Raw genomic sequence first — 15161 nt, forward strand, 5'->3', positions numbered from 1 at the left:
GGTTTTACCAGTAAGGATGGCCTGGCCACACAGAGTTAACTGTAGGATTATCCGTTTCATTACAACATCAACTTTCCTCTAATTTTCATGAGCTTCTGCTCCCTGTGTTTATTTATATATCCCTCCCTGTCCCCGTCTCCTGTGTATTGCTCTGGTGTGCTGTAGGCTACTCTACAGATCCATCCTTTATCGACATTTTCCTCTGTACACATTTACTGTAACTTTGACATTTGGATGTCATCCATTATTGTGTATGGGTCTGTAAACCCTGGGTTAATTCACTCTCAATTTGTGAACAAAACGTTGCGATTACCTCAAACACAGACTAAATGAGCCTACAGAGGAGCAGGTTTTACTGTCGTAACAGCAGGTGACTATGACCGATTCCTGGATGCCCTAGAGCTGAAATAAGATTGAACTGTATAATAAAGAACCTGTTTGCTCTATCCCTACACAGAAGTTTCCTTGACGTGTATGATTATGGACTGGGTGACGCAGTGCCTCATTGAGCTCTAGATTGATGGAAGGACAAACTTTAATGGGGAATGGTAGTGTATAAGTGTCTCGTGCAAATGTCTTGAGCAGATATTATTGTCAAATTCTTAGTAGGAGATATCCAAATAACCAAGTTCACTATTATAAATTCAAGTATTGCTCTGACCAGTTTAAATGTATCTTTGATAATTATTAACCCAGTTATAAAAAAAAAAAATCTCAGTTAAACCAAGGTTACGCATCTTATCAATAGTAGCATACCAGGTGAGACAGGGCAGCTGTTCCAGTAACCATGAATTAGAAGAGGCATTAGATTCTCACTGGTTTCAGAACAAGCCTTCATTATTTGTAGATGATCTTTTTGAAAATACATTTTTAAAGACTGTGAAAATTAATGGTAATACATGTTCACTTGTGGTGAAGTCTGTGAATCCTGTTTCCCACCACAAACGTCTTGACATTCTAATGTGTATTGGACACTGGGGACCTTTACGCATTTTAGGTTATGATTTAGGATAATTGATAAATAGGCCAGGCTTACCTTAAAAACAACAAGTTATTTTGTTGTGCAGCTTGCTTCTTGTTTAGATCCACTTCTGAATTATAACCTCAATTCTGAATATTCCCCGCACTCTTTGGAATGAAGTGTAACCCCAGGAGTCTCTGTTGTACGCCTTGCCTTTCGGCAATAGTTCTATCCTGTTCTGTTTCCACTCTCTTATTCCATTAACAGTAATCACACATTTTTGCATAACTTTATTGTTTTTTTCCCCCTTTTGTTTTTTAATCCTTTGTTGTCCTCTGCTACCTTCTAACTGTCTCCTGTAATCCGGTCAGTGCGCGCTCTCCTCCACAGACTCGTGCACTGGAGTCTCCAAATGCTGTGTCAATTTACTCTGTGCAAAGTGTGTGGGTTGGAGGGGGTGCTTGTCAGTTTGATTATGTCTCCCTCACGTCTTTATGTGTGTGTGTAGGCGTTAAATGATGCGCCCCCTTCTCATTTTACTGGTTGACTGCATCTCAAATCTATGTCTCATTGGAATAATTGTGGTGAGATGAACATGAAGTAGTTGTAAGAATGGGTATCAAAGTTGTTATAACCTTGTTAATACACTACCAAGTCACTTGGACTGAATTTTGCGTACTGAACTCTGTATAGAATAAACCATCATTTCAGTTCCTTGAAATCTTTACCCACTCACAGTGGCTCTCAGGCTGGTTTCCAGCCCACTATCTCTGCCAGTGCAGTCAGTCTCACTGTCAATGCATGTTAGTCTCCAACCACAGTCCCCCAAGGCACTCTGCCAGACCTAGTGCACTTGGTGTGGTAATCTTCAGTCCTTTACATAATAGGACACTTTATAAAGTGTAGTATTGTAAAGTTGTTCTCTTTTTCTCTTGATTTTGCACGTTATTTATGAGAACAGGTATTTATGAGGACAGTGTATATGGGATTTGTCTGAACTTCATAGATATGACCTAATGGTCCGAGTGAAATCTGAAGTTGCACTGAACTCTCATCATAACTTGACATGTTGTTGCTGTAATATTGAAAATAAATAGCAGATAATTAACCTAAATGGAAACAACCCAGAAACGTATGCCAGTGCAGTATTCCTGATCTTGGGTATGGATGGAGCACAATTGTTTCTATGGAAACCATTTCCTTTTACAATCTTCACTCTCCCTTTTCTCTGCTCCTAAATTATAGAGCAGAGGGGGCTTCTTTTCAATGCGCTCTCCTCCTCAATAGGAAGGTGGGAGTATATCTGTCCATATGACAGGCTCACAGAAGAGTAGTGAGGGGGTGGACTGAGATAGGTACCAAGAAGAGACTGACGGGTGGCTGAGGTGAGATGGAGAATGGATGTTGCGGGGCGAAAGGAGCTTGGAGAAAAGGTAATATAGTATGAGCATTTGAGGTGTGTTAATGAAATCCAGATCTTAAGATACAAAATATTCCTCATGATATGTAGCTGGCCAATGACTCAGCTGACCTGTACACTGCAATGAAGGAAGGTGTGCCTATCAAAAGGTTATGGGGACTAATCTGACACCAGGGCTGATTACTGGCTAATAATACACACACAGAGGAGTCATCTTGTGGTCATCTTCTACTCAGATTCTTCTGTAGCCTGTCTGTCTGACCCTTTATACTGTCCTCCTGGCAGCCAGAGACCATGACAGGTGTATAATGGTGAAAAAAGTAACATCTAAATCAATTTAAAGTGGTTTTCCTTTTTATTTTAGATTAGCATTAGATATACCTTTATATTATCTCTAATGTTGATATTTTCATATACCTTTATATTATCTCTAATGTTAATCCCTTCATATACCTTTATATTATCTCTAATGTTAATCCTTTCATATACCTTTATATTATCTCTAATGTTGATACTTTCATATACCTTTATATTTTCTCTAATGTTGATCCTTTCATATACCTTTATATTATCTCTAATGTTAATCCCTTCATATACCTTTATATTATCTCTAATGTTGATCCTTTCATATACCTTTATATTATCTCTAATGTTGATACTTTCATATACCTTTATATTATCTCTAATGTTGATACTTTCATATACCTTTATATTATCTCTAATGTTGATACTTTCATATACCTTTATATTATCTCTAATGTTGATCCTTTCATATACCTTTATATTTTCTCTAATGTTGATCCTTTCATATACCTTTATATTATCTCTAATGTTAATCCTTTCATATACCTTTATATTATCTCTAATGTTGATCCTTTCATATACCTTTATATTATCTCTAATGTTGATACTTTCATATACCTTTATATTATCTCTAATGTTGATACTTTCATATACCTTTATATTTTCTCTAATGTTGATACTTTCATATACCTTTATATTTTCTCTAATGTTGATACTTTCATATACCTTTATATTATCTCTAATGTTGTTTATGAACAGGTCATATACTGTATGCTCAATGTCTATCTTTACAACAAACATAATGAGGTAATAACTCAGTAATACCAGAGCAATATATTTGGCAAATAAGTAATGTCATTGAAGAATACTGCCTATATGACAATATAGACACTAGAACACACAACTAACTATACACTCACAATTGTCCCTTTGAAACGTACATACATGTTTTTGCTCTGCTATTACTTCAGGACTTAGCACTTAGATCCTCAGGAGAAGTTTTTCCATTCGGTACAGGGGAATGATGGAGGGCAATGACTTGCAACAGACGGAGAGACAGAGGGAGTGGATTATAATCACACTGCTGGACACAGGAACAATAATTTAGGAGCAGGGGACCAGGAAGGGAGGGTGAGGGGTGCCAAGCAAGAAGAGGGTGGTGATTAGTTTTGACGATGATTCAGATATTTAAGAGGATTGTAGGGTAGGCAGGGAGGTGGAGGAGATAAATATAGAGGGATGAGGAGTTGAACCAGGGAGATGGAGATAGTGAGTAGTTCAAAGCACTACACAAAACATGGAAACAAAATGATGAGCTCTCACTTGTCATTATGAGTCATAAACAGTTGGAAGCTAAAAAGAAAAGGTTAAACATTGTCAGGACTCTGCAAACCATGTGTTTTGTGTAGAAATATAACAAAAAAGTTTTAAAAATGCGGACACCACCTATGTGGACACCTGCTCGTCGAACATCTTATTCCAAAATCATGGGCATTAATATGGAGTTGTTCCCCGCTTTGCTGCTATAACAGCCTCCACTCTTCTGGGAAGGCTTTCCACTAGATGTTGGAACATTGCTGCGGGGACTTGCTTCTATTCAGCCACAAGAGCATTAGTGAGGTCGGGCACTGATGTTGGATGATTAGGCCTGGCTTGCAGTCGGCACTCCAATTCATCCTAAAGGTGTTTGATGGGGTTGAGATCAGGGCTCTGTGCAGGCCAGTCAAGTTCTTCCACACCGTTCATGACAAACCATTTCTGTATGGACCTCGCTTTATGCACGGCGGCTTAGTCGTGCTGAAACAGGAAAGGTCCTTCCCCAAACTGTTGCCACAAAGTTTGAAGCACAGAAACATCTAGAATATCACTGTATGCTGTAGCGTTTAGATTTCCCTTCACTGGAACTAAGAGGACTAGCCCGAACCATGAAAAACAGCCACAGACCATTATTCCTTCTCCACCAAATGTTACAATTGTCACTATGCATTGGGGCAGATAACGTTCTCCTGGCATCCGCCAAACCCAGATTTGTCCGTCGGACTGACAGATAGTGAAGTGTGATTCATCACTCCATGCTCCATCCATTGCTCCAGAGTCCAATGGCACTGAGCCGACGCTCTACATTGCACGTGATAATATTAGGCTTGTGTGCGGCTGTTCGGCTATGGAAACCCCTTTCATTAAGCTCACAGTTTGGAACTCGGTAGTGAGTATTGCAAGTGTAGACGGACAATTTTTACATACTACGTGATTCAGCACTTGGCGGCCCCGTTCTGCTCCTAGCAGTTTCCACTTCACAATAACAGCACTTACAGTTGACCGGGGCAGCTCGAGCAGGGAAGACATTTAACAAACTGACTTGTTGGAATGGTGGCTTCCTATGATGGTGAAACGTTGAAAGTCACTGAGCTATTCAGTAAGGCCATTCTACTGCCAATATCTGTCAATGGACTTTGCATGGTTGTGTGCTTGATTTTATATACCTGTCAGCAACGGGTGTAGCTGAAATAGCTGAATCCAAAAATGAGATTTGATTTGTAGCTGAAATAGCTGAATCCACTAATTATTAAGGGGTGTCCACATACTTTTAGTGTATGTGGCATGGGTTAGGACTAGGGTTGCACATTTTGGGAAATATTCAGAGGTGGAAACTTCCGTGGGAATTAACGGGAATGTATGGAAATTAACGGAAATTTATGCAAATTAATATTAATACCATTTAAATGTAGATGTTTTTTGCATTGGATATATTTACCATATCATATGGAGACAGAAACATAAACCTTTTACCTTATCATAAGTAGACATAATTGCTAATGATTAAATCCTTCTAATAGAATTTTTTTTAATTATTGTTACGAATTGAACTTTCATTAAATGAGTTGACTCTGCACATGAGATGATTTCACTGAACAACAAAAGAAAGGGAATATTGAATGATCCCCAATGATCCATCGCATCTCCCAAAAACGTTTTCAACATTGATAGTCTAGAAACTAAAGCTTTGGTTGTCTTCCTCTCAGGCTTCCATGTCTTCTCCCTGGACCTCCTCAATGTCCACCTCTTGAACATCAGACTCTGAGGCCTCATCTTCACTGTCACTTTCCAACCTTGTTGAGGATGGCTCATTGTCAGGCTCAAAAAGCCTCAAATTTGCCCAGATGGCCACCAATTTTTCAACCCTTGTATTGGTCAGCTTGTTGTGTGCTTTGGTGTGTGTGTTCCCAAACAAGGACCAGTTACACTCTGAGGCGGCTGATATTGATAAGATTTGGAGGATGGTGGAGGCAAAAGGGGAAAGAGCCTCAGATCCACAAAGTCCCTTCCACTAGGTGGCTGATGAGATATGTTGGCACGACTGACATATTGCATCTCCATCCCAAAGCCCTTGCTTGGAAGTGTACTTCGCCAGACTGCCAAGAACCTTGCCCTCGTCTGGCCAAGGAGGCGAGACACGGTAGTGATGACTCCATAGGCCTTGTTGATCTCTGCACCAGACAGGATGCTCTTGCCAGCATATTTGTGGTCCAACATGTGTGCGATGTGTATGGGCTTCAGGCAAAACTCTTCACGCTTTTTGATGTATTTCAGAACTGCCGTTTCATCTGCTTGGAGCAACAGTGAAGTGGGCAGGGCAATACGGATTTCTTCTCTTACATCTGCAAGCAGAGTCTGCAACATCAGACAGGATGGCATTGTCTCCCTCAATCCGTGCAATGGCTACTGCTATAGGTTTCAGGCTGCTTACCACTCTCTCCCAAAATACATCATCCAGGAGGATCCTCTTGATGGGGCTGTCCGTATCGGCAGACTGTGATATGGCCATTTCTTGGAGACTCCTTCCCCTCCAGGAGACTGTCAAACATGATGACAACACCACCCCAACGGGTGTTGCTGTGCAGCTTCAATGTGGTGCTCTTATTCGTCTCACTTTGCTTGGTGAGGTAGATTGCTACTATAACTTGATGACCCTTCACATACCTAACCATTTCCTTGGCTCTCTTGTAGAGTGTATCCATTGTTTTCAGTGCCATGATGTCCTTGAGGATCAGATTCCATGTATGAGCAGCACAGCCAATGGTTGTGATGTGAAGGTAGGACTCCTCCACTTTAGAGCAAGCAGCCTTCATGTTCGCAGCATTGTCTGTCACCAGTGGGAATACCTCCTGTTGTCTAAGGTCATTGATGACTGCCTTCAGCTCAACTGCAATGTAGAGACCGGTGTGTCTGTTGTCCCTTGTGTCTGTGCTATTGTAGAATACTGGTTGAGGGGTGGAGATGATGTAGTTAATTATTCCTTGCCCAAGAACATTCGACCACCCATCAGAGATGATTGCAATACAGTCTGCTTTCTCTATGATTTGCTTGACCTTCACTTGAACTCTGTTGAACTCTGCATCCAGCAAATGAGTAGATAAAGCATGTCTGGTTGGAGGGGTGTATGCTGGGCGAAGAACATTCAGAAATCTCTTCCAATACACATTACTTGTGAGCATCAGAGGTGAACCAGTTACATACACAGCTCGAGCAAGACATTCATCAGCATTTCTCTGACTACGTTCCTCCATTGAGTCAAAAAAACTTCTGATTCCAGGAGGACCATGAGCCGTTGCTATCGATAAGGTGTCCTATTCATCATTTTCACCTCGAATAGAAGTAGAGGGACTTTTGTCAAAGGTTGCTTGTTGTGAGCGCTGAGGGAACTTTATGCACTTGGCTAGATGATTCTGCATCTTTGTTGCATTCTTCACATATGATTTGGCACAGTATTTGCAAATGTACACACCTTTTCCTTCTACATTAGCTGCAGTGAAATGTCTCCACACATCAGATAGTGCCCGTGGCATTTTCCTGTAAAGATTAGAAAAGCAGTTAGATCAAACAACTCCTTTTTAAGATACATTTTTAAAATGAAACATGTATGGAAACAGGTGAATTAACACTCCTCAGTTAGCAGGCTCAAGCAAGCTAAAACCCACATGGAAGAAAAAAATAACTAGCAAAAATTGTTAACAAGTTAAACATGATTTAAACACACTTTGCTGTAGGCTACTACTTACTAGTTAACAAAAAATCATGTATGTCATAAAATATATTCACCCCACCCAGTATTGTAATGAAAACTTACCAGAAAGCATGTAGTCCTTAGCTCAGACAGTGTAGTAGTGTGGGCTCAATAGCATCTCATTAGTGTGCAAGATCTTGAGAATCAGCTGTACATGTGATGAAAGAGTGCACTGCACATGTGATGGAAGAATGCACTGTGCATGCAGAGGGTTGCAATTCCATTGAATTGGGGATAGTTTAACCAAAATATGCCACAAGACCTAGAATTGCCTTACGTGTATTCCACGAAAAAAGGTTCACTGTTATAAGCTAACTTTTTTGATGAATTTAAGCTAAATTCCCGGGCGTAACTTCCCATGGAAAATTTCGGGGAAAATTTCTGAAATTTACCCGAAGGTTTCCGACCCTTTGCAACCTTAGTTAGGATACAGTAGGCTAAACTATATGCCAGGCTTCTTCTTAACTGGTGAACAAGACTATTAAGCCAAAAACATAATAGTAACCGCAGCCAACACTTTAAAGTATGAACTACCTTCATTGAATTAACTACTTTTATTGAAGCAGACGGGGTACCTTATATAAACATGAATTTCCCAAGCATTTAGGCCTACAATCATGAGTCTATGGGGATGGATAATGATGGGAGTTATTGGCCACAACCAATACTACATAATAATGTCGTTTTATATCGAGAGATAGTCCTGTAAAATGAACTGTGTACTTACTGCTATTTGTCTCCATCTGCTGTTGAAGAAGGTCACATACGGACTATTTCTTAATGACAGCCCACTTCAGTGACATGCTCATGCTTTCACGCCCCAGTCTGGCTGTAATTTGAGCGCCAGAGGCAATACGGATTTTGCAGAAACTGGCAGCCACGTCACCGCTACAGGTCTGACCAACTTTCCCAGCCCTTTGCGGACAGTGCTGCAGAGGAATCCCTATGCAGAATATCTATAATAAACGTTTATGAGCATGTGTAGTGATTTCCAAAGAACAAGAGGACATAACATTTGGGAACATTGGAGTTATTTGGGCCTTTTTGGGGGGAGTCTCATTTCACATACGTTATTGTTTTGACTTCGCCTGAAGACTACTTGGAGGCCTCATTCTTACAGATTTTTACCAATATTTCGGCTCTTTCTTTTTGGAATACCAAAACAGCACTATGAATATCTTCCGTCTAGCCGGTGACGTGTCACATCTCGTTGCTATCATCATTCTATTTATGAAGATACGGAGGTCCAAATCCTGTGCTGGTATGTTGACAGTGGGATTATTTGATATGCAGTTGTTTACAGGGAAGTCTTGCTGTTAATGATTTATTGACTTGCTCATTCATATGCCTAATATCTGTTAAACAAACTTGGGGACACATTGCCTGACAACTCAAATTGAATTATCCCGCTGCTCTATGTTCGCTAAATAGGAATACTTCATTTCTGAGAAGAAACTAACATCCGTGGTAGCCAGGCAAGCTGGCACAGGGAAAATGAATGCATATGTCCATCTCAATTGGGAAGTTGACCTCACACTCCTAGTACTGGTCTGCAACGCTCACATCATGTAGCACTCATGGAGCACTCAACAGTTAATTTGTTACTTTGTTGCAACAATGTAACAACGCGCCTCGATTATAATTGGTTACATTACATTGCAATATTTTGTGGTTGACTAGTCCACTTCGACGCACAAGAATGTTACGTGGCAAAGAGTTCAGTCAAACCATATTTGCTTTGGTGGTCGCACCCTGGTCTGCTTTCTACCTCAGATATCCGCATTGATGATGTTTTGCCATCCCCAGGTCATGAAATGAAATTGTTGCATATTTTTAAATTACATTTGATTTAACTAGGCAAGTCAATTAATTAAGAACAAATTCTTATTTACAGTGACAGCCTATGAACAGTGGGTTAACTGCCTTGTTCAGGGGCAGAACGCCAGATTTTTTACCTTGTCAGCTCAGGGATTCGATCTAGCAACCTTTCAGTTACTGGCTCAACGCTCTAACCACTAGGCTACCTGCAGTGAGATGAATGACTGTTGTGTGTTTCTGCAGGTATTTCTGGGAAGTCTCAGGTGCTTTTTGCGTTAGTCTTCACTACAAGATACTTGGACCTGTTCACTAGCGTAATCTCCATCTACAACACAGTTATGAAGGTGAGGTAGAAGATAGTATCCTACAAAGAAGCCAACCAATCAATGATTTGTGTTCTAACCTAAACTCCTTCCTGCTGTCTTGTGTGCTCAGGTGGTCTTCCTGGCTTTGGCATATGCCACTGTGTACCTGATCTACATGCGCTTCAGGAGCACCTTCGACTCAGAGAGTGACTCATTCCGTGTTGAGTTCCTGCTTGTGCCTGTGGCTGGGCTTTCCTTCCTGGAAAACTATGCATTTGCCCCACTGGAGGTAAATGTGCCAGGTTCAATACTTACTGAACATACAGGTAACTGCCAAAATAAAGTAAACACCAACATAAAGTGTCTTAACAGGGCGTTGGGCCACGAGCCGCCAGAACTGCTTAAATGCACCTTGGCATAGATTCTACAAGTGTCTGGAACTCTATTGGAGGGATGCGACGACATTCTTCCACAAGAAATTCTTCCATTTGGTGTTTTGTCGATGGTGGTGGAAAATGATTCTCAGGCGCCGCTTCAGAATCTCTCATAAGTGTTCAATTGTGTTGAGATCTGGTGACTGAGACACACACACCCTTTAAACCCCCCTTAGGGAACCCTCTTCTCAAGTCATTGAGAGCTCCTCTAGCCATGATAGCCAAAATAATGGGCAACTGGGCATTTTTATACATGACCCTAAGCATGAGGAGATGGTTTAATAGCACCAGCTTTCAATATACTTTGTATCCCTCATTTACTCAAGCATTTCCTTTATTTTGTTAGTTACCTATATCATTTAATTAGCTATTCTATCACATCATGGTATAGATAATGTAAATGAGGGGCTACTAATCTACTACTAAACTACATGAGCATGTCAGACCTCATACTTGATGTGTTGGTACATGAGCATGTCAGACCTCATACTTGATGTGTTGGTACATGAGCATGTCAGACCTCATACTTGATGTGTTTGTACATGAGCATGTCAGACCTCATACTTGATTGAATGCATATCTTTGGTGCACAGATCCTGTGGACCTTCTCCATCTACCTGGAGTCAGTGGCCATCTTGCCCCAGCTCTTCATGATCACCAAAACCGGCGAGGCAGAATCCATCACCACCCACTACCTGTTCTTCCTGGGTCTCTACCGAGCCCTGTACCTGGCCAACTGGGTGTGGCGCTACCACACCGAGGGCTTCTTTGACCAGATTGCTGTGGTGTCCGGTGTGGTGCAGACGATTTTCTACTGTGACTTCTTCTACCTTTACATTACCAGGGGTAAGTATGAGCCAGGGAGGGATTTTGACTTTGTATTATATTTCTAGCACATATTTCATCCCATTTACCTTTCCCTCTTTGCCTTTGTCCCTCTCCAGTGCTCAGAGGAAGTGGAAAGATGTCCCTGCCCATGCCCATCTAAAGAGAGTCAGTGCTGTTTTAAGCGACAGTTGAGCAGCACCTCTGCCCTCCAATCATACTTAGTAATGGACTACAGTCTGCAGTCTCACAGTACCCCCTGTATACCCTGGGGGGTATATACTGTACCCAGAGGGCAACCGTCGTGTTGTTGGTACCTGGTGTGTTTGTTGGTGTGCTTTTCCCTCGACTAAAAGGACCAAAGAACGTTGTCCTATGTTTTTGTGGATGAGTGTGTGGAACTGAATGTTAATGGGAATTGAGTAAATTGAATACTGTGGGAATTTTTATTTTATTCTTTTTTTCATGGAGGCAGATATTGTCCCGCTTGAATTAGTCCAATGGAGTTTGTGCCTTAATTTTACTTTTCTAGTAAATGGCATATTTGAATGTCTTATTACATCAAAATGGTGTAAACATTGTATATATGTGAGACATTTGTTCTGCTTTCCTGTCTTTTCACAATTTCTACATATAACAGTGACCAAACTTCAAGGCTTACATTGTTTCACAAAGTAGAGTTAATTGGGAGTCTTGTATTTGGGCTGATATGGGTGATATTTGCCATCCTTGTCAAGAGTTCTGCTATGTTCTTCCCTTTATGAAAATAAGTCCATGGAGATGCCATACAGAACGCACTGTCATGTATGTAACTCTTATATCTGTCCACTTCTTGACTGAACCAAGATTCTTCTTAAATATGTTGTATTCTGTACTTTGATTTTACCAGTCATTTCATTTCCTTTAATATTTATGCATTTCATTAAGCAAAACGAATACACATTTTTGTGATGTCACAGTTCAAACAAAATATATTTTGTATTTGATGAGGCATCAACAGTTATTTCTCACTAACTATAGTTCATTCATATCTCAACATTTATTGACAACATTTTTGGACCAGGATTACAATGGCAAAGGCAGATTAACGCTTCAACAAAATGGAAAGGTACTTACACTAGGTATCTTGGTACTACTAGATTTGTATATGTGTGCCAAACTTTTACAACTGTTGTGCCCATGTTGTAATGATCAACATTTTAATGCAAAGAACCTTCATCATTTGTAAATCAGGTCAGTAAAATGTATCTTTACTGGTTCATCAGGTTCTTCGTGTTAATGACTTTAAATTGTTTCATCACACCAGGATGTTTACTCCTGCATACTCACACTAGCGATCCACACCATTCAAAACCACACACACAAGTGATTCACACCACTCAGAACCACACACAAGTGATCCACACCACTCAGAACCACACACACGTGATCCACACCACTCAGAACCACACACACAAGTGATCCACACCACTCAGAACCACACACACAAGCGATCCACACCACTCAGAACCACACACAAGCGATCCACACCACTCAGAACCACACATAATTGATTCACACCACTCAGAACCACACACAAGTGATTCACACCATTCAAAAATTCACAGCACACTTTACTTTTCTATTGAGTATTCAATAACCAATGCCTGTTTACTCCCGTGGCACTATGACAACCTGGACAAATAGAATCACTTCCTCAACTGTCAGGGCTGGCCTTCTATTAAGGATGATGGTTGCAGTTCCATTACAGTGGTATTACACTGCATTTGCATTCTATCAAATCTTATTAACTTTCTGATCATTTACCTCCATGTGTTCGTGCAATAATAGCTTCATCAACTATGACTGACAATGGAAGAATGTGCATCTGCGCTCTTTAGCAAGCCTGCCTTGTGACGTCATTGTGATGATTTTTCAGGGAACAGAGTTGAGTGATAAATAAGTGTGTAAAACTAATTTGCACTTCAGAGACAGAAAAAATGACCCTCATCTTCTACCTGATAACCCAGCACCATACAGTGAATAATAGTGGATATTAAAAGTCCCCGTCAGTGTAGGAGAGTTTTGCGGTGTTTGTAAAGCACTTTACTTCCCTCTCTCACAGCTCCTCCCACCACTTTGGCAGCTGATGTGATTGACAGCGGTGTGGTAGCCAAAGCTGCTGCCCTCTCTATCGCCTTAACCTTTTTCACTGCTTTCCCTTTCCCTTTGCTTGTTACTCCAGCTCCCTCTGCCGCCCCCTTCCCCAGGGCAGACACCAGCTCACACCAGAACAACTTCTCTGCCTTCTTTCTGGCTGCCTCTTCCTCTCTTCTCCTCTCCTCCTCTTCCCTCCTTCTCATTCTCTCTGCCTCCGGTCCCTGAGGCTCTGCCCCTGTCTTCACCCCATCCTCCTCCTGCTTCAATGGAGTTATCCTTCTCTCTCCCAGAATTCCTTCCTGCACTTCTCTGATGGCTCTCTCTGCCTCCTGGTACATCAGGTTGGTGTAACAGCCACCTCCGTTCTGCGTCACCATCTTGTCTATCTTCTCCAGGAGCTCTGTGACCTGAGTGCAGTCTGTTATCTTGTTGCTGTTGTTAAAGACATGGTAGCCCCCCTGACATCTACTCACAAACTCCTGGAGCTCCTGGCTCTCCTTCAGGAAGTCTTCCATGCTTTTTCCCTGAAGCTGGTCACCCCAGGTGAACAGTACTACTGTGTATCTGAGGGCTCCTGGTCCAAAAGTGGCCTTGACCCACTCCAGGGCATCCCGCTCCTCCTGAGTGAACCTGCCAGGCTGAAGGGTCACCAGGAAGGAGTGGGGGCCAGGGGCGGACAGCACCACACAGCGTCCTGCCTCAGCTGTCACCTCCTGAGGGGAGAGGCGCGTGTCGAAGAACCCTGGGGTGTCGACCACAGTGAGGTTCCTCCCAGCCACAGCTCCACTCTGTCTGTCACACTGACCAGTTACAGAACATGAAGAGATGTCCACCCGGAATGCCTGCCTCCCTAGGATGGTGTTACCAGAAGAGCTTCTCCCTGCGCCTGTCTTCCCCACCAGTACCATCCTCAGCGCCCCACTGTCAGGCTCCGGTGATGCTTCACATGCTGTGACACAAATTACAGTAATTTATACTGACCTAACCAATCTAAAAGTGTAACCTACCTTGAAATTACTATCTGACATAGGCCTACTGTTTTCCTATTATCACCCATATAATATGCAGGTCGATTATATTTATAATGGTTGGGGGCTGAGAAATGTAGTTAGCCTACATTACAGATTTCTGAGTGCTGCTGTTCATTTTCGGTGGAAGCTGTAAAAAAAAAAAAAGCTATACAAATGCCATCTTTTTTGATGCGCAATGGAAAATTTACCTGCTAGCAACAACAACAACAGTAGGCTATTACTGTTTCAATAGTCTCTCACCCAGATTCGAGGCAGCACATTCCAATGACGCCATCTCCGCTGTCCCACACGAGTTAGCCATGGCGAACACGGCTGCAACTATGGATTATCCGTGGAATACCTTAATATGCACTGAAATAAGAGGGTCCTGTCTTCGGTTGCGTTACTTGCGTATATTACCAGCGCTTCCTCATTCTTATGATAGTCTTTTTTATTGAGAAATTAAATATATTTGTATCCATGTCCTTTTTCTTTTCACCCGTTTACATGCCGTATCTACGATGCAATGCTGCAAAATCAGACCATGATGTCATTGTGATAATGCGCACACGCGACCAGACAATCTGCGCTGATTAATTGACACTGTAAACCTACCTGTGGTCAGTTCTTTGATCCTACACTGTCAATTTGCCATTCATGCTTACCTTTTGATATTCGCATATAGGGTGAATTCGGAAAGTGTGGGACGTCATATAAACTGGGACAGCTTTGTCCTGACGTGTTTATTTCTTGGTCTGACAAAACTATTATTACTAAACTATTATTACTAGGCACTTGCAGAGAAACCAAAATCACATCACTTAATTTATGTGAGATCATAGTGGGGGGCAGAGCAAGCTTTAAACAGGAAGCTCACCCAC

At 41.6% G+C, this 15161-nt stretch overlaps 2 protein-coding genes across 2 annotated transcripts; one reads left to right on the plus strand and one right to left on the minus strand.

Annotated features, from left to right (window-relative positions):
* The first annotated feature begins 8606 nt into the window (after window positions 1–8606).
* Window positions 8607–12392, plus strand: LOC120034423 (ER lumen protein-retaining receptor 3). The gene is made up of 5 exons (XM_038980974.1): window positions 8607–9010; window positions 9811–9911; window positions 10003–10161; window positions 10900–11152; window positions 11251–12392. The coding sequence occupies exons 1-5, from the start codon at window positions 8920–8922 to the stop codon at window positions 11292–11294; spliced, it is 648 nt and encodes a 215-aa protein (XP_038836902.1). The 5' UTR covers window positions 8607–8919; the 3' UTR covers window positions 11295–12392.
* A 787-nt stretch (window positions 12393–13179) lies between these two features.
* On the minus strand, window positions 13180–14602 carry LOC120034000 (GTPase IMAP family member 7-like). Its single transcript, XM_038980399.1, has 2 exons — window positions 14542–14602; window positions 13180–14219 (listed from the first exon to the last, which is right to left on the minus strand). Exons 1-2 carry the CDS (start codon window positions 14600–14602, stop codon window positions 13180–13182), a joined length of 1101 nt encoding a protein of 366 aa, XP_038836327.1.
* Between the last annotated feature and the right edge of the window lie 559 nt (window positions 14603–15161).

Source organism: Salvelinus namaycush, chromosome 41 (genome assembly GCF_016432855.1).
Source record: "Salvelinus namaycush isolate Seneca chromosome 41, SaNama_1.0, whole genome shotgun sequence".
NCBI lineage: Eukaryota > Metazoa > Chordata > Actinopteri > Salmoniformes > Salmonidae > Salvelinus > Salvelinus namaycush.